Source organism: Neopelma chrysocephalum, unplaced genomic scaffold (genome assembly GCF_003984885.1).
Source record: "Neopelma chrysocephalum unplaced genomic scaffold, ASM398488v2 Primary Assembly neopelma1_61b, whole genome shotgun sequence".
Taxonomy (NCBI): Eukaryota; Metazoa; Chordata; class Aves; order Passeriformes; family Pipridae; genus Neopelma; species Neopelma chrysocephalum.
In genome coordinates, this window is record NW_020897717.1 from 10,614,997 (window position 1) to 10,640,618 (window position 25,622).

At 37.4% G+C, this 25,622-nt stretch overlaps 1 protein-coding gene across 4 annotated transcripts in view; it reads left to right on the plus strand.

Moving 5' to 3' along the window:
• KCNK2 (potassium two pore domain channel subfamily K member 2) overlaps nt 1-19,934 on the plus strand; it is a 108,260-nt gene extending 88,326 nt beyond the window's left edge. For all 4 annotated transcript variants that reach the window (XM_027681940.1, XM_027681942.1, XM_027681943.1 and 1 more), the window contains 2 exons: nt 2,805-2,944; nt 17,755-19,934. In XM_027681940.1, coding sequence (XP_027537741.1) covers nt 2,805-2,944; nt 17,755-18,072 — 458 coding nt within the window. In that variant the 3' untranslated portion in view covers nt 18,073-19,934. The remainder of the gene's footprint in view (nt 1-2,804; nt 2,945-17,754) is intronic.
• The last annotated feature ends 5,688 nt before the right edge of the window (nt 19,935-25,622 follow it).

Sequence of the window (25,622 nt, forward strand, 5' to 3'; positions counted from 1 at the left end):
GTCCTAAAGCACCACTGAAATATTCTCTAATGCCATTCTTCACTAAAATAGAGTTCATCACCTCAGTAAGGAGTATGTGTCTGGGCCATAGAACAACCTACGCTTTCCAAAGTGTTGAAAATCCCGAATAATTCGGAAGCTGTTTTGCAAACGTAAGGATGGTGGCAGCAGCAATATAGTAGCCTGTGATGAAGATGGATGGGAAAACTCTTTGATTTCTCATAGGTTTCAAGCTACTTTGGATCAAATCTTTACCACAAAACATCTTGGCAATGAAGTGTGGCCACTCTTGGTAGCAGATTATGGCAGTGAAATTGCTAGTTAAAGAGTAAGCATGCTCCAGTTGTGAGATCTCTTCTTTATTGTGGTTGTAACCTATTTTGGGTAGAGGTTAAACAAAGCTGGGAAAAAAATTTTGTCCCGCAGCCCACAAAATTGGTTTTGCCAAACAAACAACAGAATTCAACTTCTGCCTTCTCAGCATTTTGCTTCCTAAAGGGCTACATAAACCAATTTGCTTTGCAAAAGAAAGATGATACCGAATCATATTGGTATGCTTTTTATAATGTTATGCATAAACTCATTGGATTATTGCATATACTTCAGAACAAGTACATTTAGCTATGCCTACTCATACCTAAATACATTCATACCAATTTAAATGAATTGTAATTCAGTAGGTAATGAATTCATTTACTTGGAATTCAGTTGACTTTTTATCATGTTTTCCTACCAGTAAAATCCTATTTAATGGCATTCCCAGGTAGCTGCATTAGGGCAGTTTGAACATCACAGTATTTATCTCAGGACAAACATCCTTAGATATGTCTCTCTCTATCTCCCTGAGATTCGATTAAATTGCAAATTCGCCTGAGGAGTCCTTGAAATTCAGAAGTTCAGCATTTAAAAGGGTTTAGCTGCTAAGTCTTATCCTAGATTGTTTCTTTGGATACTTTTTGTCCCTTTAAATTTAGGAAAGCTAAACTCCTTTGGGCACAGCTAGATGGAGCCATCTCCTGGCCAGACAGTACAGAAAACTTGATCGAATATGAATATGTCCTAACTCCTGCCCCAGTAATTAACTTTGCTCCAAATAAATTAAGTATAAACTGTGAAGGAAATTCTTCCTGCAGACTGGCAGTTAGGTTCCAGTTTCAGTTTATAAACTGAATGCCAATTTGGCAGTATGATTTAATGCCAAAAATTAGAAACCAAGTGGATGCTTTCTATGATACTTGCTTGTGCATTGTGTGAACAGGTGAAGAAGATGAACCACCAAACACTAGCCCCTGATAGAGCAAAGACATGGTGGTAATCAATGATTTTCTGAAATACAACAAATTTTTGGTGAATCATCCCTAAGATCCTGTTTTAGTAGGTTGACATGAGATGGATGTTGTTAACAAATTACTTAATTTCTGATATTTTGTTTGTCTTGCACTGTGATAAACTCATCCCACTGGTGTTTGGCTGTCTTCTGTTCCAAATAAAGTCCCCTGTCTTCTACCTTTGCCTGGGATTACAAAGGTGTCAAAGTATATCCATTTTCACAATGTGGATTCATCTCTTGGATGGTTGAGTAAACCATTGCAGCTCGATGTATTTTATTGGTGAAAAGGTCTAATTGACATGAAAATAACAAAATTTCTGTCTGTGAGGGCTTCCATACAAAGACAACTGCCTGTAAAATTCTTTGTTATTTGCAGGTAATCTCAGTGATAATAAAACCAGGTAAAAGCATTACTCTCCATGAGAGTTAATCTTGTTAATGTAACAAGGTGCATGATATTTTGGGGCCAATTTTCCTTTGACTGTTTCAATATAGGATGCAGATACATAAAGCAGCGTGTTATGTACCCATACAGGCTACTTCTATGTGTCAGAAAAGGTTTTACTGTAGAGTCTCTTCAATTGTGGGCAGATATGCACTTAAACCACTATTTGCAGCAACACACACCAGAAGTCTGATTTTATTTGTTGTAACAGAGATGCACTGAAAGTTTAACACTTCTGTTTTATTATACTGCAAGATGTGAAATGTGAGTTGTTTCATATTGTCAAGAGCTCTGGAAGAACATAACTTTTTTGTGTGGAGATGAGGCATCTGTTCTCTATAGCTGTATGATACCTGAAAGCCCCATTACAGACAAGAAGTTTATCCTTTTTTTTCTTTAATGCTGAACAAAAGTGACTGGTAATTATGGCAGTGGGATTCAAAAAAGCTGCCGTCAGCTGACATCTATTTTCTCCACATTTTTTTGAGTATGATCAGTTCAGCTCAAGTCCCTGTACCCTGGTTTCCCTCTTCAAAATGGAGATGATAATGTTTGCCTACCCAACAGGGACACTTGCTAATGCAAGTGTTAGTCTTTCTTTACTAAGGCTAAAAGTTTGAGATGTTTTAAAGTCCTTGCAAACCAGCTTTCTCAGGGTATGAACACATTACAGCCAGAGTAATATTTAAAATCCGGTACAGCATGGTTATTTGGAGCAAGTGGGAAGTCCTTTCTCTCAAGCTGTCCTCAATGATCTCTATCTTAAGGGATGATATCAGAAATGGAATCAGTTTGAGTTCATTTATTAATATTATGAATGATTAGCAATCATTGTCTAAAATTTGTATACTTCAAACTTTGCTTTCAAGAGTGGATGAATTTTTATATAGTTATTTTGCTAGGAATTTTTGCCTGGGTAAGAAAACAGAAGTTTTAAGAAATGCAACCTTTCTAGGAAAATTAATTTTAAACTGTCTTTGCACCTATAACTATTACATTTGATTTAATTTTAACTGTATTGTTTTTCAGGGGGATCAGATATTGAATACTTAGATTTTTATAAGCCAGTGGTGTGGTTCTGGATCCTTGTTGGACTTGCTTACTTTGCAGCTGTCCTCAGCATGATTGGAGACTGGCTAAGAGTCATATCCAAAAAGACAAAAGAAGAGGTAAGAACATTTTGAAAGGGGCAAAAATACTCCTTTGAAAAAACTTCGATTTGCTCTTAGAGTGCATAGGTCAAAGCTGTTTATGGGTAAAGTATATGCTGCATCTCAAACTGCATCAAACTTTGTAGCAGACTTCAAACATACTGTGATTTATTTTGAAATGGCAGCATATAAAATTAGATTAAATTTAACAATAAATTAAGCGTATATGCACAGTTGCACCCGACTTATGGGAAAAAAAATCTCAAAAACTCCTATCTAGGCAGTAGAACGTAGACCTTAATTTTTGAGAGAAAAATTGTTCTGCTTTGTTTCTATAGGGGATGCAGGTATGTAAAGAAAAGTAATAAATCCCTAAATAGTTATATTTGAGATACCTTTGATCATTTTATAGCAATAAGAAAATAAATGTTTCATCTCATGCAAGGTATTGAAATGAATTATTTAAATATGCCTGGCTATATTTTATCATGGTATCTTCAGCAGTATCCTTAATTATTTGTAGTCAGGTACACTGTTTTTAATTCAAACATATTTTTACTTGTAAATGTGTATTTATTATTCCACTGATGCTGTAATATTTTACTTTAAATTTTGTCATTTAAGAAAGTGTCCTGTTTTTGAAAATGTTAGAGGGTAAATAAAATTCCTTTCATTGTAGAGCGCACAATTCAGATTTTACTATAAGTTAGAGAAATAAATTTTGTCTTCAGCAACGCATTATTTCTCTCTAATTTAACTTGAGTTTCTTTGCACGCATCAGTTCATTTATGCTACTCAAATATAAAAACTCTAATTTGTTTTTGATGGAATGAATATGTTGGCTACTGTGCGGTGGCCTACTACTTATATTGTTTTAAATTGTTTTCCTAGCTGTAGGGCATGACATCAATGCCTATATGTGTTCCTGACAATCCTTGAGTTCCCAAAGACCTTGCTGTAAAGGGTAGCTTACCCCTATATACCTTCGCTCATTACAGACCCTCAGGGTGCCTGCCATCTTCTGAGCAGGGGGCAGTGGCGATGCTGGCAGCAGGCAGCAGGATGTGATCTGCGCACTTTGTGTGGTGGGCAGCCCTTTTTCATTGCCCTCGTTGTGCTCTTGGCTCTTTCTAGTTAGAGGCAGCATAGTGGCAGGTCTGTTGTAAGTGTGGTTACATACCAGACAATTCATAAGCACTTAGCGCTGAAGCAGAGGGCAATATTTATTTGATCGGTTTCGTTTTGCCCCATGCTGTAAATTTAAAAGGATATTTATGACTTTCCTTACACAATGAGCTTTACTAGTGTACTTCACAGGTAGAGATCAGCACACAAGTGTTCTCATTTGCAAGTTCAACAGCTTGCAGGATCACCATTTTGTTTTCTGGAAAAGCACGGGGTGTCTTTAACAGCCAACCTACATGATTCACACTGGCTGCAGGGAAACCAACAGATCACTTCCAATGCCAGTAACCTGAATGGTTTTGTTTTGTTATTTCGAACTTCAGAATTAGGTTAGTGTAGCTCATTTTTCCCTCTGCACCAGGAAGAAGAGTGGGGCAAGCACATGTGGTGCTTCCCCTGTGCACTCTCCTAGTGTCTAATTGTTCTTAACTTGAGGCATTTCCTAAATTGTCTTTAGTTTCCCTGGGTTACTTTTTTGGGGATGTTTTAAAAAAATACAGTATGACTGAGACACTGTGACTAGGGACTATGCAGAAATATCTTTTTCAGAATTGTTTTTGCTGTATTGTCTCAGACACCGTTGATACATTTTAGTTCTTCTCACTATTTCCTAGAATTAATGTAGTCTTTAATCTCAGTTTTCTCATATTCTTTTCTGTTATCCAAACAGCATATTATCCACAGATCTTAGTATCTTGACTATACAGCTGTACATAGCACACTGAGGTTTTAATCTTATATTGATGATAATATACTAAGAATGTTTGAATTTTGTAATATCTTGTGAAGCTATTTCAACATAGACTAACTTTGGAAAAGATTTAGAGAAACATGAATTGAACAAACTCATGTATTCCTCTAACACATCAAATGCATTCCTATTTCTATCGAGTAAAACTCTTTGCCAGGATATGCAGCACAGTGCAGTGCTGAGCTTTCTTTTCTCAGGCACTTGGAATATATACCCTGTTTCATCTTTCCATTCTTTCTCACCTTTATAGCCTAAACAAGCATATTCATTTTGTCTACAAAAAGGAAAACCTCATTCTTCAGATATATCCAAATTCTCTTGGCTGAGGCAGGTATTTGGGATTTTGCTGTATACAAGTCTCATGCGTGTTAGGTTAGATTAAAGACAGATATAACATAATTGGTACCATTTGTTCAATTAATCATATCTCTAACATTCAGAAACATCCCCCCCTACTTCTTCACCCATTTCTCAGGCATGCCTGAGAATTTGTAACAGAAATAAAATGGTTTAGCACTTTAAAAATGCTACAGTTTTTAAAATGGCAGAGACCAATTTGAGAACTGAATTTTGACATAAGTTGTGTGCTAGTTAGAAAATAAAAGATAATTTCTGTGTTCTAATGATACTTTTTAGGGAGAAAGTGATGTACATACATTAAATTTTGTTATAAGATTTGTTTGAACAGAAGTATTATACAAATATTTACTTTACAGGTTTCATTTTATGATAAAAACTGCTACTCTTAGCTCATCCTTGGTATCTGCCTAGGAAAATTTGAGTGAAGAAGCTGAGGGAGCTTAGTTGAAATGCAGTCATCGAGTCTCCTATATACCAGCAGAAGCCAGAGCAGACTCTGAATTTCTTGTACTGTCTGTTTTTTCAATTAAATCTAAATTTACAGTTGACTGTTCCAGTTTCTGTGGGTGCAGATTATTGCAGGGGAACCTATCTGAAGTTCTGATAGAAATGAGTGCAGTGAAAAACCCTAGTTCTATGTTTGTTTTTTAAACTCTCTTAGGGAAACATTATGTCAGTTCTTGGGGAAATAGCTCATTATACCTAAAGGTAGCTTTTAAAGTTAGAAACAAGCCTGAGTTCAAGGAGCATTTGGACAATGCTCTCAGACACATGGTCTAATTCTTGGGGTGTCCTGCATAGGGCCAAGAGTTGGTCTCAAGGATCCTGATGCGTCCCTTCCAACTCAGCATATTCTATGATTTTATGATAATTATCTCTTTTTTGCCTTTTCCTATAGTCTAGGGTAAAAAGTACTGATTAATAAATAAATATCATAGCATATTTAGGGCATGAAAGGAAATCCCCCTTATTCCAGGGAGAGAGTATGCTGATAATGAATATCAACTAATATATATAGTTCTAGTCATATTTTTTAATGCAGTTGCATTGTTCTTAAAAGCAGTATACATAAGATTTTGCAGTAATAATGCATTTCACTGTCTCAACAAAGTAGAATATCTATCTTTTTTCAGGATACTAGCAGGAAAGCTTGCCATATGCAAGTGGATCTGAGACAAATATGATCAGATATGCACTAATGCACAACAATGCTGTATTTTGATAATAAAATCCAGACAACCAGTATGTCAGTCAGTTGCTCAGGTGACTTTTGTGTCCTGAAATACTCTTGAGAGTTTTGTATGCATCAAATGGGGAGGGAAGTGAAAGACAAGTAGAGACAGAAGTGGGAGTTTTGAAGGATAGATCTGCTGCTGGAAGCAGTTCATACAGAAAGATAGATGAAATGTCAGAAAGTCACTGGAACATGCTGTGTGCTGTAATCTTAAGTAGGTGATCTGTCTCTGAAGTTCAGCTTCAGCTGTACTAGCTTGCCTTAAACTCCCTCCTATTCATTATTCTCTATACTCTGATTACTCAGAGCACTTTTAAAGTCTTCTGATTTTAGTCTCTTTGAAAAGTAAATTTTCAGCACGATTTTTTTCCTTATCATATTTTTTCTCTTACTTCAGTATGCAGCAGCTTCTGAATTTTGGGCTATAAATTTTAGATTTCTCTTTTTAAAATTAAGTGCCTAAATCCCTTGACCTCATGATATTCTCTTTGTTAAGCTCTAGTCCAGACTCCTCCCAAGTCAGTGAAGATAGAATTCATCTCTAGTGTAGATATCAATATCTGACCTAGTCATCTACATATCCTTTACAGTAAATGGAAGAAAATGAGTGTTTCTAAGATGATTCATCTGAATTTTTTAAGGCATCTACCATATGAGACAAATTGCATCTTAGATGAACCTGTTCTCTTCACTGTATATCAGAAGTCCGGGTGACTGACTTATGTTAGACATCAGCTCAGTTTGAACAAGTGGTTTTTCATGCTAGGTGTCTGTCTTTTGAATTGAACAATATGGTTCCAGCTTTAAAGACCAAGCTTAAAATTTCATAAGAAATAGCACAGTCACTTCTTGTGGAAATTCAAGAGGCAGTTGTTATCTTTGATATTTATAAACAATGTAAAAAAATTTGACTCATCTGAATCATTATTCAGTTTCATCTTCTTGGCACCAGTGACAGAGCTGTCACTCATGCCTGTCAAAACAGAATTAGGTTTGACATGATGATGCCATGGAGATTATTGCATTCCCTATATTATTTGTTGTCTTTTCATTTTACTAGCTTCAGATTAAAGGTGCTCACCCAGCATAAGGGTGCCAGTTTAAAGAGAGGTTGAGCCTGTTTCTCAAATTCCCCAGGGAGGAACTCTAAGTGTAGACCGTATACATGAAAAGATGAAAAAGTGAGTGGACTCAAACAAGAAACAGTTTTGAAAGGTTTTATGGAGTTGAGCAAGCCTACCAGGCAAACAGATAGGCCTCAGAGGCTGTTCAGTGAGGGTGTGTGACCAAGGAAGAGGAAGAAGTTGTTCAGTCATGATGAACTCTTTACTTGGCTCTCACTGTTTCAAGAAACAAAATCTGTTTACTTAGAAATGAAGGTCATAAGAATAACTCTTGAGCCTGGTGATCAGAGGTTTTTTACAAAAGTGTGAGTCAATTGCTGATACATTCTGCATTGTTTTAAGTGAGATGGATCAGCTTCTGTTGAAGAAAACAACTATTTGGGCTTTTCCTTTTCTTATGCCTCCTTCCCCAAAAACAAACTCCATACAAACACCCTTTCCCTCCCCAACCCCCATAGCCCCCAAAAGCCAGTTGCAGTTGTTTTATTTTAGAATTTTGCATCCATCAGTTCAATGGGTTGGTCAAACTGATGTGATGGAATTTTGTTCCTAGAAAGCACTGAATTAGAAATATTTGTGGGCGACAGACATACTGTGAAAGCAATTGCATGCAAAGTCATTTTACAAGGCAGTGATTAATAGGGGTGACAATTTTAAGATGTGCAAGCAGGGGATCATTAACTTTCTGTAGGAAAGTGGTGCTACTGCTGCAGATGTTACTAAACGGTGTATTACTGGAAAACAGTCCCTAGATTTGTAGTCTAAACTTCAGAAAGAATGCAGAGAGCTACAAAAATGGCAGGAGAAATATCCAAAGAGAAGTCCGTCTAGCATTAGGATGGGTTTTTTTCCAGTACATCCAAGATGTGCAGAAAAGTTTATTTGAGAAGGAATAGCCACAATCAAAAAGGTGATTGTTTCTAATAATTTTTGTGAAATTCAGAAAAGTATAAAATCTTTGTAAATACAATCATATGTCTTCGGTCAAATTTGACTAGCAACAGGACAGAAAAATCCCAAACAAACCTTAAAAGGTGGGAGTACAGTCCATCTATAATATCCCTGAGTCTCAGAGATGTATAAAGAGTTGTATTGCTGTAAGGAGAAGGTAGAAATGCTTGACCTGCTTTTGAATGCAATATGATCTCTTCCCTTCTATGAGTTTAAGTCTTCTGGGCGATATTCTTAAACCTACCATAGCAACAGTCTGCAATGCTGAGTTTCTCTATCGATCAATCTTTTACAAGTCTGTTGTAGTATTATGTGCAATAATGAATAAGAAAGAACATCTTGTTCTGAGAGTCCCAGGGAAACTAATCTGCTGATGGTTTTGACACTTTTTGGAGATGTCGAACCTCGTAGTTTTGTGTAGTTTGGACATGTGATGACTGCCTAACTTCAGATTCAACACACACACACACACGTAAAGATAACATCTACACTCTTGTCTTGCTGTGGTTATATTTATATTGTTTATATCATCCCTCTTAGCTGGGCCTACCAAAGTAATTTAGGGACTGCTGTTTTGTTATTGCATATTAAGTACCAGGTCCCAATGTGATGCTGGTGGGGTGTTGATTACAAGAGATATGCTGCCTAAATACACTCCCATGAGGAGCAGCACAGCCTGTGGTGCTTGCTGTGGGCATGGGGACACTGTTAGTGTCTCTTCTGAGAGCCCCTGTGCCTGGCCCTGCTCTCCCACAGTGCTCTCCCTTGCCTCACCGTACTGAATGGACTGTTGAGGGAAGACAAAAATGCCTCCAGTGGGGGCTGAATGCAGCAAGGGAGTGATGGCAAGCGCTGTTGAATTTGTGAAAATAAAACTAGAGCAAGTAACTTATACTTCATAATAAGAGAAATTTATTAAAGAGAGATCAGTTATAGCAGTGGCATTTCTTGGAGTTAATTACCCATAGAGATTCCCAGAATGTATGTTATGATGCTTTACATTAAGAAATCTTAATTTTTGGAGACAAGATGTAATCGATCCTTCAGGTTACAGTGGCAACTATATCTGTGATTTAACTTTATTGGTAGTGATATTTAATCTGGAGTCTGTTCAGCCTACATCTTTGTGATTAACATTCCTGAAAACTTTACCTTTTTTTTAAGATAATCCCAGTGCTTGGATATTGTTAGGAAAATATACCAAAGCATGTTATTAATAATGAGTGTATGAATTTGATAGCTGTCTTGAGGACGAGTCCCCAGACAAAGCCAATTCAAGCAGAATACCCTTGCAAGAAGTTGTGTTGATGCTGAGGAAAATGCTTTGCAGTTATGGATAAAAAGGACTGAAGAAGCTGTGGAATACTTTCCTTCATAAGGGATGGATGCAGTTGTAATACTAGTGTTGAACAGCCAAAGCGGAACTTCAATATTTCACAAAAATATCACTCCAGTTATTGACATTAGAAAGTTCAGAAAGAAACAGTTTTTGATGGTACTTGACCATGTAGTTACTATAATCATTCTTTAGTCAGTTCCAAGTCAAAATTAAAAGTCCTTTTCTATATTTTCTTTAGCACTTTTTTATACGCTAAAAAAGTCCAATGCGTTTCTGAAACAGTCGTTGTCTCTTACCTGTGGGAGAAAGTTAAGGCAGTCTTCCAACTGCCTGTGGCTTGGGTTTCATTATGCTTCTAGTATAGTTCTTGATGATTGCTATTTCTGGCTGCAGCAAAGTCATTGGCTGTATAGTGCAGGCAGAGAATACACACTGTTCTCCTGAATCACCTTAAGCTCAACTGGTAGAGCTTTATGTAAACCTAAGTAGTTTCTTGTGGTTAATGCAGGTGGATCTTATTCACTCTCATCAGGTTGAAAGAAGAGTTGGATGGCTCTCTGAGGTAGACAGAACCACTAAATAGAACAGCTGATTTTGAAAGAAAAATGTCAGTATCTTTTTTTTTTTAATCTTTGGAATTTAATAATAAAGTAGAACATTAGGGACTGAGATAATCAGGCCGATAACTTGTCTACAGTATCGAGGCATACACATGTGTAGCTCTATGCAAAGAGGTATCTGATGAACAATATTCAATAATAGGTCTGAGGAGATACCTAACATAGGAGTATTCATATTTATGGGATAAAAAAAAAAGATAAACCAAAATAAGTGTGTTGACTGTTAGTATATCTGGTTCTGGTTTTGTAGACATGATTTTTTTAATATGATTTTTAGGCTGTTTCTATTTTGTTGAATCAGACCATGATAGACCAAAAGGGCCATTTCTGCATCTACCATCTGTCACATCTCCACAAAATATATTCCCACAGCTGTTCTCACCATAGATGTTCCTCTGCAAATAATCAAACTTCATGAGCTCTCTGCATTCCCATTGGAGAATGTGGTTTGTTTCATCCAAGGCATCAGATGTGCTCATGGAAATTATGTGGGTGAAACCAAACAATAATTGCTCACCAGAATGAACTCACAAACATTGCTTATTACAGGACTGAATAATCCAGTTTCCATCAGGATAGCATTGTTCCCAAAACATTTCTGACCACCATGGCTACAAAAATACAATTCTCTATGTAATTGAAACATTACTCCAGAAAGTAGAAATTTCACAAAGTAGAAAGTGGAGAGTCAAAAACTAAGTGATTCCAGATATGGGTAGAAACTGGAATACTTTATTGAATGCGCGAACACAATTTAAGGGCCTTGGAGGTTGGACATGTTAATAAGGAGGACGAGCTATGTTAATTAGGGAATTACACAAGTTTTTACTGAAGTTACCCAATGGGTTAATATTTCCCTCAACCAAGATTACATGGGGGGAAGAGGATTAAAGGGTTTGGACATGGTCTGATACAATCATCTCAAAATCCTTTCTTAATTTCCTGCAGGAGCCAGGTTAATCCATATGTTTGAACTATAACAGGTCTTGTGAGGAAGGTCCAGTCCTTTAGGTCACAGGATTTCTCTCAGCCTCTGTTGCCTAAGGTTTACTGCATTGACCCATTAAGCTCCTTTCTGCAGATATTGTATTTTGGGATCCAACAATAGAATCTTTTCCCCTCTAATATTTGCCTGAAAAACAGAGGGACATGTATACCAGGTGGGGGAAAAAAAAAAGACTTCACTTATTGTTTAATGTGTGCCATTCACTTTGAAATTAACGTCCGCTAGCTTAAAGACCTGGTGTGGAAGAGTTCTCTGCTACAGAACTGAGGTCCTGACAGGATGAAGGAATACAAGTTGGTGGTTGAACACCTAGGAAGGTTCAGCATAGGTATCTCGTTAGTGCCTGTTTTGACCATTTTCCTTCACCCTTGAAGACAAGTAGAGGACACTCTTTTCTAAATACCTGTCCACAAAATACAGTACAATGGGGTTTGGGTATATACTAATAATGCTATAATTACAGAAATGCTAACAGCCAGATAATTGGCCTGGGAATTTATTTAGTTAGACTACACATGAAATTCCTTTAATGTATGGGAAATGCACAGGATTCACTAAAAATATCTGTGAAACTTGTCTTTTTCTCTTCTGCACTCTGGTCTTCTTTAACCTAGTGACAACTGCTGTGGCCAACAGCAGCTCAGGTGAGAAAAGGTGGTGTATGCTTGCCCAGAACTGCAAGAAAGTGAGATGGCAGGTAGAAAAACCCTCCTGTGCAAGCAGGGATGAACTCATCCAGCAGCTGAGATGTTAAACCCATCAACCCTCTCTGTACCTCCATTTTTTTAAAAGGAACAATTTCTGTGAACGCTGGATGAGTTTCCTGAAAGCCAAGACAAAATGTTATGTACTGTACTCTGCTGCCTGCATAATGTGACATATAATGCTCTTTCTAGTTTTGTCTCTGAGTAGCGTATCATGGAGAGGTTAATTGGATGTGTTATTTTTAAGTAACAGGATAAAGTACTCTGGAGAGGAAAAATGAAGCTATGAAAATTCGGAGAATGCATTAGGGATAAATGTTAGGAATTACATATTGAGGAACATCTAGACTGTTAAGAATATTTGCAAGGAAGGCCACTTTTCCCCCCCCCTAAAATGTAGTCAAATGGAGACCTCCAGCTCACCTACTTGCTTTTTAAATTCAATTTTTTGGCTTGCACTAACATGCTCATCATAAAATGTATGAGCCCTGTACGCCAAAGGGAAACAACATAAAGTACAGCTATGAAAGAAAAAGCTGCACATATTATTTAGAAATATGTGTTTTCATTTTCTTGCATGACATATATATAATGCTGGTTTTTTTTTCTTATTTGGTACTCAGTGGTTTAGTTCCTCCTGAGTATATCATAACTTTCATGTCATATATCTGAGTTCCATCCAAGCAGGATATATTTCTTCCCACTCTGTAAATAGAAGTAGATTAACTGGTTATACTGTAATGTTTATGTGATGGGACTTTTCAAGAATCTCCCTGAGAAAGAAAAGCAAAACTAAGGCAAAGTTAAGTTAGGCAAGTGAACATTCATTTTGGCCAATTTAAGGAGGTCCTTAATTCCATTTGCATTTGGTTTTAGGGTTTTTTTCCTGTTAGACCACAGATGTGGTATAATTCAAAGTACAGATTTCTTGTGTAGAGGTTATGGCTACGTGGCTTGTGCTTTCCAGACCACACTTAATAGGATGAGTGGTCTTCCTGCATGGTGGGCAGTTTTGCTTGTAAAATTATTTAGATATTTTTTGTAAGTAGAGTGTCCAAAAAGATTCCCGAACTCTGGACAAGTATAAGGGATTAGAGTAAATGTACTGAAGAATGAAGCAGGTTCTTCAGTATGTTCCAATGTTTTTAGTTATAACAGTAGCATCCCCTTGGACATACTTGCATTTTGGCTTATGCTGTTGGCCTTTATCCAAGTGTGGAGCTCAGGTAGACAGTGAAAAAGCTAAAACACTGGCAATGAAAATGAATAGGAAGTTTAGATCCTACTAGAGATGTTGAGTGAGAGCCAGTTTTAGGGCATTATTCATTTAGATGGATTTTGGCAAGAGTAAGTGAAGGAACGGTCACTTAATGTCCATGGTTTTTTCCTAGTTCTGTCGAATTCAGTTTGTCTGTCTTGAAGTTATAGTGGTGATAGCATATGTGGGAACCATTGGGTCATTCAGGAAGTTCATGCAGTATTTTTTTGATGTCTGTTTGTTTTTCACTACACGAACGTCTCCCAAAAACCCCAAGTGACTTTCGCAGCAGTGAGTAGGCACAGTTCAAAATTGTTTAGAGGCAATTTCTCATTATAACCTGATAGAGTAAATGTGACATTTCCACCACAGGTAGACAGAGACACCTTGGCATAGACATTTGGAGATGCTACTGGAAATGACCTGTGGTATTTCAGACATCCCCATAGGGCTGTCGGATATGATGCGGATCGTATGGGGTATCCAGGCAGTGGTAGCTGGAGGCCAAGCATCCTGTGCTGGGAAAGGAATTGAGTCAGTGTTGTTTATTTGTTAGAAAAGTATCTTTGTGAGTTTGTTTTGTTTCTTATTTGTTTGTTTAGTTTTTGTTGTTGTTGTGAGGTGTGCTGTGTGTAATATTTAGTTACTATAAATCATAATTCTTGAGATCTTGTAATTGAGACCTGTCTTCACTGGAATCATAAGGCAGTAGGGTGCTGCTTTGTAACTACGTAATAAAGTTACTAGCTGTCGATATTCAATGTAAATAGGTTTGAGTTGATACTCCTTGTGAAATATATCTAACACCTTGCGGTCTAATTTGGATTTTGATGTGGAGTAAGTCAATTCTGGAGCTGGGCTAGGTACTGTGTCCCTATTACTAGTGGCATTGCAGCATTTCTAATCCTGAAGGCTAGGAGTGAGAAGCACCACCAGATTAGTGCTGCTTAATGTATGGCTGAGTCAAGTGTTATCACTGTGACGTGTTTTTCCTATTGCTTTTGAAATATTTTTTGACATTCAGCCTTATGTTAGGTACTTAGTTGTCAATAAATTCTGTGGCTAAGAGGCCTTGTCTTCATGTCACACTGCACCCAACTATGACAGCTGCAGAGTCTACAGAGCTGTGTGCTGTAATGAGGCAAGAAAATTGCAGACAAGTAAATAATTGTTACAGTAGGTAGGTATGTTAAAAATTTAACTATTTTGAGCAGCACAGGCAACTGGCATTTCAATAGCTTTGCATAAGACATTTTATTGCTGTCAGCACTCAGATGAAGAGGAGCTGTAATGCAGTATGATAAAATACCCCAAGGACAGAAAGAACCTGAACATATACAAAAATGTCCCTATGGATCAAGGAGGGATCAAATTATATAAGCAAGTTGCTTATGTGCACTGGTAGTTAGAACCTGCACATTTCTTTTCTAATAATCTTTTGTGCTTGAGTCCTTAATTGCTATGGAATTAAGGGGTTTATTCTGAAGAAGTAACAGTTCTGAGTACATTTCAGTTTACATGAAAACTAGGGGGATGGAAGCAGTGATTTGGGGCATGAATAGTTCAATGGCACTGAACTTCTAGTTTCCTATGCATGCCAATTCCCTCTGTTTTACTACTAATGCATTTCAATTCTGCACAGTTTTCAATTTGAGGGTTTTTCTGTGATTTTAATATCAACTGGCATCATAGCTTTGGTTTATGGGCAGACAGAATTGAGTCCACCATGTTAATGTTCCGCATCACCTTAATTGGAACAAGCCTATTTCCAGAGGCATATTTATTATTTTCTTCAACTGGCTGCAAAATTTGCTTCCCAAAAGAAATCTAGTTAGAATTTAGTTATCAGATATCCCAACAACTACAATTTCAATATGCTCCTGAATAACTTGCATGCACAAGAGCTAGCTACCTACTGTAAAAAGGGCAGCTTGCCCTGTGTGAGAGGCCCATCACCAGCATACATTCTGAGTCTATCCTAGAGGTTACACAGACTTGCTTCCTTCAGAAGCAAGGCCAGTTGAATTTTTTTACTGGACAAACAGGAGAGAAGTGGGAATTGGAAAAAAAGAAGATTTGAAAGAATATGGAGACCCAATTCATGGTGGTTGTAGCTTCTGCTAAGTTGCCAAGACACGATTTTAAAGCCTAATAGCATCTCTTGAATGTGACCATATGCAATGCCAGAGATGTGTGCCTAAGCAAAATAACTGGTGTGGTAAATGCTTACACAGCTGGTAAGGGGTACATATATATATATATATGCACATATACATAAGTAGAGAGTAAAATAGAAACCCATATACAGGCTCTTTGCTCCCCTAGACAGAAGCATGCTCCAGAGCCTGAGCAGCCTGCCTTCAATAAGGCTTAGGAAAAGGGCAAAACTGCCCCAGGGTGTGCACTGGTACTATTTATCACATTTTTATTACTTGTTTACTACAAATAAAAATATTGTAGCAGCTGAAATGTTTCAGCATTACAGATTTCATTATTTTCAGGTCTGAAGTGCAGTGTGTCTGATCCTAATTGCACGATTTAAATACTAATAATCATTCAGCTAGGCGAGTCCTCTGTGTATTACAGATAATAATCCTTGTTTTAGAAAATGTACATAATGGGTCCTCGTTCATCATCTGTGTAATTCACTGAAGTGGAGACAAATGTAATAAAATGACCCCTGAGTAAAGAGACCTTTTTGTTTCAGTTTTGGAAAGGGAAAATTCCTGTCACTCCTGGACGAGCTGATTAATTTTTGCCTCCATTATATTCCTGTTTTCCACTGCACTGCAAAGCATGAATAAGCCTGTGGCCACTTTTCTCTGACAGTTTAGCCCCCAGTTTTTCTCTGCATTAATTCTTTTTTTATTTCAAGTCCAAGCTTGCTTGCCAATGATTGAAATTCTGGTCTCAGCAGGACCAATTAGACTAATTTATTTATGTGGGTTAAATTCTCCTGAAATACTTTGCTTTGGAGTTGTATTTATCAGTAGTGAATTTTCTCTGTGCTATACCTTCCAAGCATTAAGCTGCATTCAGAGCAGAGATTTAAAGAGAAACAATCCATTTCCTTTGCAGTTTTAATGAAATATTATCTTTGATAGGTGCCTCTTTTAGTTACCTATATAACTTATTTAATATTGTAACAGTGGTTTGGCTGAAATACAAGAACAAAAATATAAGTAGTATATAAATTACAGTCCATAGTTCATCTCAGACTATTATCTAGAGGAGCTTCTCTGTCTACCTCATTGGGTATCTGAAGAAAAATAAGGATAATTTGGGATTCTGTGCCGGCAGATGCCTCCCTCCCCCTCCTCAGCCCCAATCCCAAAGCTTGGGCTCAGTTTTCTTAATACTGAAACATTGAAATAGTGGAAGGAAACTTAAGAATTTAAAAATTATGGTCATTTTCACTGAAATTACATTAGCCTTTGCCATAAAGGCTGTCAGTATAAGGACCTGTAGAGTTGGAGCACAGAAACTGAGCAGGCAGCAGACATCTATGTACATTTGTGTAATGGCAGCAATGCTACAAACTGGCAGCTTGCAGCCAATCTGACTGGAGATCTGTGCATAGCAGGGGAAATACCCCCCTCCAGCTGTACAGGAATTGCACAGCAGCGGCAACAGGTAGGATGCAATCCCTTCATGTGTGATCGGTAACAGCTCTCCAAGTCCCAGGCTGCAATTGTCTTCAGGCTGCTTTGTAGAGTGTCATTTCAGTGGAGTCAGGGTGGTAAGCAGGCATATCGCTGAGGTGACTGAAACTGTTGCTGTATTGGTGCTACGTTTGAGCAAGCACAGAAAAGAGAGAACACAAGCAGGCTGAAGGTTTCTTTAAAAAACCTTTTCTGTCTAAATTTAGAAAATCCTTTGCCAAGTCTCCCAGGGATCTTTCCAGAGACAGTGAAAGTGCTCATAAATAACCCCACACCCTAGTAACAATGCATAACACAGTCTGGATTGTTGGAATTTTACCATCTCCTGACCAGCTGGGTATTGTGCAGCTGTCAGGGCTCTGCAGCTTCCCTGTATTGCTGACTGCCTATAATAAAAAAAAAAAATAAATGAGAGAATAAAAGATTTTTATTGTGTTTTAGGAATTGTTGTTAACTCTTACTAGTGTAATTTTTCTTCCTGTTTAGTTGCTATCAGCAAAAGTGTGAGTCTGTAGCATGAGAAATATGTGCTGGCAGCAGCAGCATTTTGGCAGACCAAAGGTCTTGAGCCTAAACAATGTCTAAAGTCCTTGGTCCTGTAATACTTCCTTTTTTTTCCTCATTTTTGCCACAGGTAGGGGAGTTCAGAGCCCATGCTGCAGAGTGGACAGCCAATGTCACCGCTGAGTTCAAAGAAACTAGAAGGCGCCTGAGCGTGGAGATCTATGACAAATTCCAGCGGGCTACCTCTATCAAAAGGAAGCTCTCTGCAGAACTCGCCGTCAACCACAATCAAGACCTGACTCCCTGCAAGAGAACACTGTCAGTCAACCATCTCACCAGTGAGAAGGACATCTTACCAGCTCTGTCAAAGACAGACAGCATTTACATGAATGGTTTGACACCCCACTGTGCAGCAGAAGAGATAGCCGTTATTGAAAACATTAAGTAGCTGTGACTTTGGATCCCAGCCCTCGGGAAGCTCTTGGCTTAGGCTAGCCATATACGTTTTTTCTCCACCCTGTCAATGATCAGTGCTAACAGCATTTCATATGTGTGCATGAGTTCCACAGAAACTACAGTCCAGAGTTACCATTGCATCTCTTCAGAGACACCAAGATGAATGGCACTTCTGTTTCCGAAAGATGCTCGAACAAGCAATGTCTTCTGCCTTTATCTGCCCAGACTGTTTTTCACTTCTAATGTGCCATATGGCCTCACGAATGAATCACACTTGTTTATGGTAACAATGTAGCTTTGAGGGATCAGTCCTTAAAATTTCAGGGTCTACCTTACTGAGCCTAGGAATGGACCGTTTCTGGACTACAACACATTTGTAAATGGCAAGAAATTCTTATGCAGCCTTTTACCTAAGAAATTTTTGTCAGTGCCTTATCTTTTGAAGAACCAGAACCTCTACAGTTCCTGTATAACTTTTGTTTGATTGTTTACTTTTTTGTTTTGCATGAGAAGTGTATTTCATTTAAGCTTTCATTCTTCTTGAAATGATGGTATTTCAAAGGTGTCTGTCATGAGGATACCAACCAGCATGAATGAATGCCAAAACTCAACAATCATCAATTGATGTTCTTAGCTCCAAATGTAAAGGCACTGCAGTTTCAAAAGTTGCAAACGTCCCCCAGAATCATTTTGTTTTACTCAGGTCCAGCTGATCCTTGTTCACACTGACTGGTAGAATTTGCAGCATTTGCAGACCCTTTTCTGGTCTTATTTTTCCAAGCAGTGTTCAGCAGTTGTTTTTCTCTGCATCAAATGTACCAAAAAATCTGCAGCTTATCTGTCATTAAATTATTTGGTAGATGACAAGAGCAAATAAAAATTACGGTTTTGATGAGAGGCAGGGGAGGCTTTTAATTGCTGTATTCTAATAATCACATCCAGAAAACAATGCAGAAGAATACAGGTATTTTTAATAAGCATAAACCTTCTGCCAGATGCTTGGTATGAAAAAGATTCTTAACTTCCTTTTTAAGTCAAGTCACACCAGAAGCCACACGACATTTTACCCAAGAATCCTGCTGGAGTGCTTTCCTGAATGTCACAGGGGCTGCCTGTGCCGGAGTTGAGACTAACATGGGAATGCAATTGAAACTGGTATCACTGTGACTTTCTACATTTCAAATTGAGATGGCTCTGAATATAAGTGCAGGCATGAAGAAGAGCTGATAAATAGCACAATCTGAATACTGATGATTGTTCAGACAGGATAGGCTGATGAGAAGTGGATCTAAACCAGACTATGGGTTTTCTTTATTGGTTTTAAGAAAACATTAATTTTTTATCATCTGTTTTGCTTAGAGGTGTACATGAGATTCAGAAGAAATGCAGGATGGAATGGATAATTTTGCATTTTTTTTCTTATGTTAGTCTATTGTAACCTGGCTGTACATAAAATGAATAGAACAGGCCTTAAAGAATAATTTAGGCTCTGTGTAAATTAAAAAAGAATGGGACTTTGCTGATTGGGCATGATTCATGTGGCAAATCTTACAGCATCTCTGACCATTAGATAACATGCAAGACATGAATGTTAACGTTTTTTGGATGCTTAGCTTGTTTTCTAATAAATATAAGTTAATATGTAAATTCAGTGTAAATATCAGTCAATTAACCTTTACAGAGAGTACGCTTTTAAAACTAAGGAAGTTCCATGACACAGAACCGAGCAATGCTCTTATAACAAAGATCCTTGTTTCCCCAGCACAGTGTTCTGAATGTCCACATGGCAAAGGTTCTTCTTGCCATGTATAAACTGTGAATTGTAATGAAAAATAAAGTTTTTAATTAAAATAAGCTTTTCTGAATCTCCTGCTTGCTACAACTGGAATGCTAAGAAATAATTTGTGAAACTGATTTTTGTGCTTTTATTGGTTACAGATTACAGCAGTTTGCCACCTGCTTTAGTTTAAGCTGGTTTAGCAATAAAGGCTTGACTCACCTAGCACAAAAATTACTATTTTTTGTTTGTTATTAAAAATAATGTTCTTTGGTTGGTGTACCTTGAGTTTCTTGCTACTTTGTTTCATAAACTTTTTAGGGTGCAGTTTCTCCTGTCATGTGTAACAGAGCTGATGGCGATTGCTCCATCTTTGCACCAAGGGAAGTGTGCCGAGCTCTGCCCCGCTGTCCTGATGGTTCTCATGTGCTTGCTGGTAGCCTTCTGCAGTAGCATGTGAACAAGCAGCTCTAAGGACAGCAGCCTTTCACACTGGAGCAGTTGTTTCTACAGTGAATATTTTACAATAATGTCTCTAATTAGGTCTTGGCTAATGGAATGAAAGCCCACACCAGTGTGGGGGTAAGTGAGGAGGACTGGTATTTTATATTGTTTCAATCTGATTTGTGTGGGATGCATTTTAGTGCCTTTTAGAGCTGATTTTGTGAGAAAGGGACAGGTAATGGTCAATGATTATTGTCTTTGATACTCTGAGATGCAATATCTTATGTTAAAGGCTTGTATCACTCTAACCAGCTTATTTACAGTTACCAACCTATAGATAGTGATTTCTTTCATTTTAAAGAAACTTTTGGGTGTCTCAGGACTTGCTGAAAAGAGATCCTTTGACAATATTTGCGATACTAGTATGGATATTTGTCCAATCCAATTAGTTTTTATTTGCTTTGATTTTGTATATGATCTCTGGGAAGAGAACCCCATTTAGTTTATATAGATAAGATATTGTTTTGTTTTTTCTCTTTTGTAACAGATCTAAATTATCAAACTAGATTTACCTGTTGGGAACAAAGCAATAACAAATAAAATCCATTTCTTTGAAGTTTAATAATTGAAGAAGAAAAGATGCCACAGTCCAGATGGTGCAAGTAGGTAATCATGATATCCAAATGTGTCTAGTACCATTGAAGTTATTGGAAAATCTTTTTCTCCCTCTCCACAGACAGTGATAGACCACAAATGCTAGGATGGCTAAGTTAATTTATAATACTAGATGAACTCTATAAAGGTTTTTCTATTCATTCCCATAAGACCAGATTTTTATATTAAAAAATCTGCCTTTCTTGCCACTGGAAATTATGAATAGCTTGTTTTGCCTTTCAAATGTGAAGCTATGAAAGCATGAATTAGGACACATTTGTACCTTCTTTTCTGTCACCCATACATGGTAACATTTCAGACTGTTAATACACTTGGTACTTAAGCAACTTTGTGAAAATGGTAAGGGGTTTTTTTCTTTTATACTGCCAATCAAATACCATTAAAAAAATCAAAAGACATTGGCAAAATGTTCTGTAAGAGAGACAAGTTGTAGCACATAAGACTGTAAAAGCGCATATGCCACTTAACAGAACAATTTATTTCTCAGTATTAAACATTGCATTAATAAAAGCAATCTGAAATCTCTTATAGCAGTAGCTAGAGGTGATCTATGTTGTTTACTGTTGGCTATGATAATCTTGTCTCTTTTTTTATTTGGTGACTATATACAGTAAAGTTCATCAAAGCCTCAATTTTTGGATAGTCCTGCATGAGAGTCAGGGAGATTGAGTTGCAGAGAATTTGTACCATGTCCCATTCTTGCTTGAGTACCAGGGCAAGAGCTTACTTTGGCGTATGCTCCATGCATTGTAGCTCCAAGCTGCCTGTCCTCCTTTTTCTAATATTTAGGCAGCCTTGAAGTGCTACTGTCAGAGCTGCAAAAAGCATTAAAGGCCCAGAAGTTTGCTGAATTCCATGAACATCCTAGCCATGCCTCCTCTCTTCACCTTTTCCTGATTCAATAGGAGGAAAGCTGGAGGGTGACACAGGAACCCAGAGAAGAGCTAAACCTCTAAAGGTACCACCCCTTGACCTGGAACGGACCTTCCTTAGGTCACTTAGGTCAAACTGTAAGACCAGGATGGCAGATTGGAGAAAATCTGGTCTGCATGTTTGTTTGGAGTTCTTGCTCCTCCAGCATTATTTCCACGCCAATGCCCTCTAAATAGGAACACAACACACCCCATGGAAGAAGAAACGGAAGGTTGCTCTCCTTAGCCAACTTTATATGGACATCAAAAGTCTATATACATTGGTAACTATTTCCTGGGAAGGAAATTTTCCTGTCAGGGAAACTACATACAGTGTCGAAATATAGCAGTAATACTTCTAATAAATTGCTGTCATACAGTTATGTGGTAATTACCTTTTATTTCCTACCCTGCAGTGCTGTTAGAAAGGAACGGATTTTCTATATTTAGAGAAATACACTTTTTGCATGACTTTCAGAGTTAATTATTTTGTCATAAAAAATTATTAAAATTTTTTTGTTTGTGTTGCTCTGTGAATTTAAATGAACAACGTAACCTTATGGTGAATAAAGTGTTCCTTCTGGGAAAAGTAGACAAGATTCTCATTTACTGTTACTGGAAATAACAAGCTTTGAGCTACATGGAGATTAAAAATGTTAGCTTTTTCATTTGAGAAAGCATTCTGTGCTTTACCAAATTATTCTTACAGTTGTAAACAGCCTGTGTGAGACTCAATAGGAACAGGTTTATTATACTTAGAAAACTTGAGCATTTCAATTTTAGGTCATTGCTTTTCATGCTTTTACAACTTTCAGAGAAATATGTTGAATAAGCTTGTAAACAAGTACATTACTTATTGTAGAACAATAGGTACCCTTTATATATAACAGCTGATACAGTAGCGTATGCAGCGTTATATTCTGCACCAAGATATAATTGTGCCTTCAATGTCTCAACATTGTTGTATCATCTTAAATTGCCTGAATAGCTACCTTGGTGTATTGACTATTGTTTCATGTAAACTTAGTGATTTAAAAATATAGCTCACTTTTAAGTCAGTATCTTAGAAAATCGATAGACTTCAGAAGTTTTATGAATTATAACAATCTATCTCCACCGGTGATGTAATAAATAATATCTTATTGATTGCCTGTTTTAGTTATTTATGAATGTTTATCTGTTTTCCTAGTCTAGTTGCTGTAGACAGATTATTGTGAAGAAAGCAACTCATCTCTCTATGGTTTTTAATCAATACACTATGACGGTGCTGCTAGTATTAGAATTCTTAGTGGCTGAAACTGGGGTAATACATTGTGTTCTGTCTCCACTGTTACAAATTATTATTAGTAGTATTCATTAAATGCTCTGGGTGCACTGATTTTTCTGGGAATGTCACAAGAGTGTTTATATAGACATCTCTAGTCTGACTTTGGCAAACAAATGTCCTTAGTGAGAAACTCATTTAGAAGGATTTACTGTATTAATTCAATTGTTAATAATAGCTAATTCTCAAGACTAATTATATGCAGCAAGATCTTTGTCCTCCAGAGAAAGGCATATAACATGCATATAATAGAGATCCTCATGGGAATGTACTATTTGTCATTAGTAATAAATAACAACATTCTTCCAAAGATAATCAACAGCCTGAAATGACTTCTTAAACAGCAGTTTAGTGATAATTCCATTTTTTTTCCTTTCACTATTAATTTGATCCTTCAAATTAAATGGAGTTCTGAGAAGTTTTGCTGAAGAGATACACTTACTGTGAAAGATGTATTTTAGTCTTGTTTGACTCAGGGGATACAGAGACTAACTTTGCTGTGTGACTATAAATATGAACTTGTTGAAAATTTTCTCATGGGAACATGAGAGAATATATCTCTAAGCTGCTGATTCTGACTTTTACACCAGTAACAAGTCTGCTCCTGTTTTGTGTGGATTTTGCATTTTCTCCAATAGTGCATTTTCACTATTCACGTACTCAAGCATGCTGAGCCTACTAGATCTGATGGTAAATGTGATACAGAAGGTCCTACTTTAACTAGTCCAGCTATACTTAGCATACCCTTCTCTGTAATATATTGACATTAGAACAATTTGTCACCTTGCTTGTTCTGTAGCAAAAGAGAGAATTTTACAGATTTAAAGGTGACATGTTACACATTTGGATCGAGTAACAGCCCAAGAGTTGCAGCCTGGGCCCTTCTGAACTGCAGTGACAAGCCACAATGTCTGAATGCTTTATTAATAGAGAACATCATGGTGGTTCGTAGCAAAAAGGAGCATAAAAAATTAGGCTCCACTGTGAGAAGTGAAAGTGGGAGTAACATGTCATGTACTATTATGCACTTTATAACGCAGAGGTGGTACAGGCACAAAGATCTTTTCATTTCTCAGTGTCCTCAGAGACTGTCAGAAGAGTCAGTGTAGCCTGCATTTTAGCAATGTGCTCTTGCTCTTCTGCAAGCTCTGAATGTGCCCCAACTGCAAAGGTACTGTACCTTCCTGGGTGCCAGTTGGCTAACAATGATGGGATGGCTTGACACGGATAAACTTTCTCTTGCTCATATGGCACAGGTGGAGTAAGAAGAGATGTTGTAGGAACAATATGTCTTCCCTCTTTGTGAAGAGGCAAGGCACAGCTGAATGCTAGACAGACTTAATTTTGTCTAATATGTAGCCCTTAAAACAGTTTTACATAGAGGAAGTGTTTTGGAAGAAATGGATTTCTATTTGCTCTACCAAGATCAGAGCAGAGGCTGTAGTTTTATTTTATCACTGCAGCTGCATGCTGCTTTTGATCTTGGTTTGTCTTTAAATGAGCAAGACTAGCACAGAATTAGTACTGGAAGTGGTTTCTACTTGCATAAACAAAAGATACAAGAGAACAGTTCCTGGAGAATTAGTAAAGGAAAAATTCCTCTAAATTCAGGCTGCTGTTTTGTGATTATGGAGGTCAGGTTTAGAATGGACACTAACTTTTATTGTCAGTACAGGAACATTTGCACATTGCTCCATACTTACTGTCCTTTAACAGAGCCTACTGCTCCGAGAGTAAAAGATTACCAGGGAGAACATGTGAAGCCCTTAACTACAGAGCACACCTTCATTTTTATTACAGATCCTAAACCAGTTACTCTGTACAAAAAAAAATCAGAATGCAGAAATGCACAACTAGCTACAAAGATAAGTCTTCCTTTCATTCATTTTGTTATTGTTTCTCTTTATGTCTGTAGGCTAGAGTTAAAAGACTTAATACATTTTAATGTAGCATCTTGCATAATAAATGTAACTCACTGAAGCAAATTTATGTGCTGTACACCTCTGGTTTGCACATTCTGGTCCTATTAGGAGTTAAAAAAAGTCTCCAGTGTAGCTGAAAAAGGATTATTGGTGACAAACATACAGGAGAAATGGTTAAGGTGGACTAAGCATCTGATTAGTGTTTTCCCAATTAATATGCCAGAAATTTTGAAAAAAAATATGTTGCTGTGGAGGTTGTGGCATGACATGATGCATGAAGAGGACAATATGACCATGTGCAGATAAGCATGGGTTAGCACGTCTTGCAGTGCCTAAGACAGCTGTTGGAATTGCATGCAACCAGAATGAAGCTGTTTTCCTGTCTTTTCCAGCATGTTTGCCTGTCAGTTTGGTAACTTTGCAACAAAAAATATCTTTGAAGCCAGCTGGAAGAAGAGAAAGACAGGGAATGCTAACCTGAACAATAGG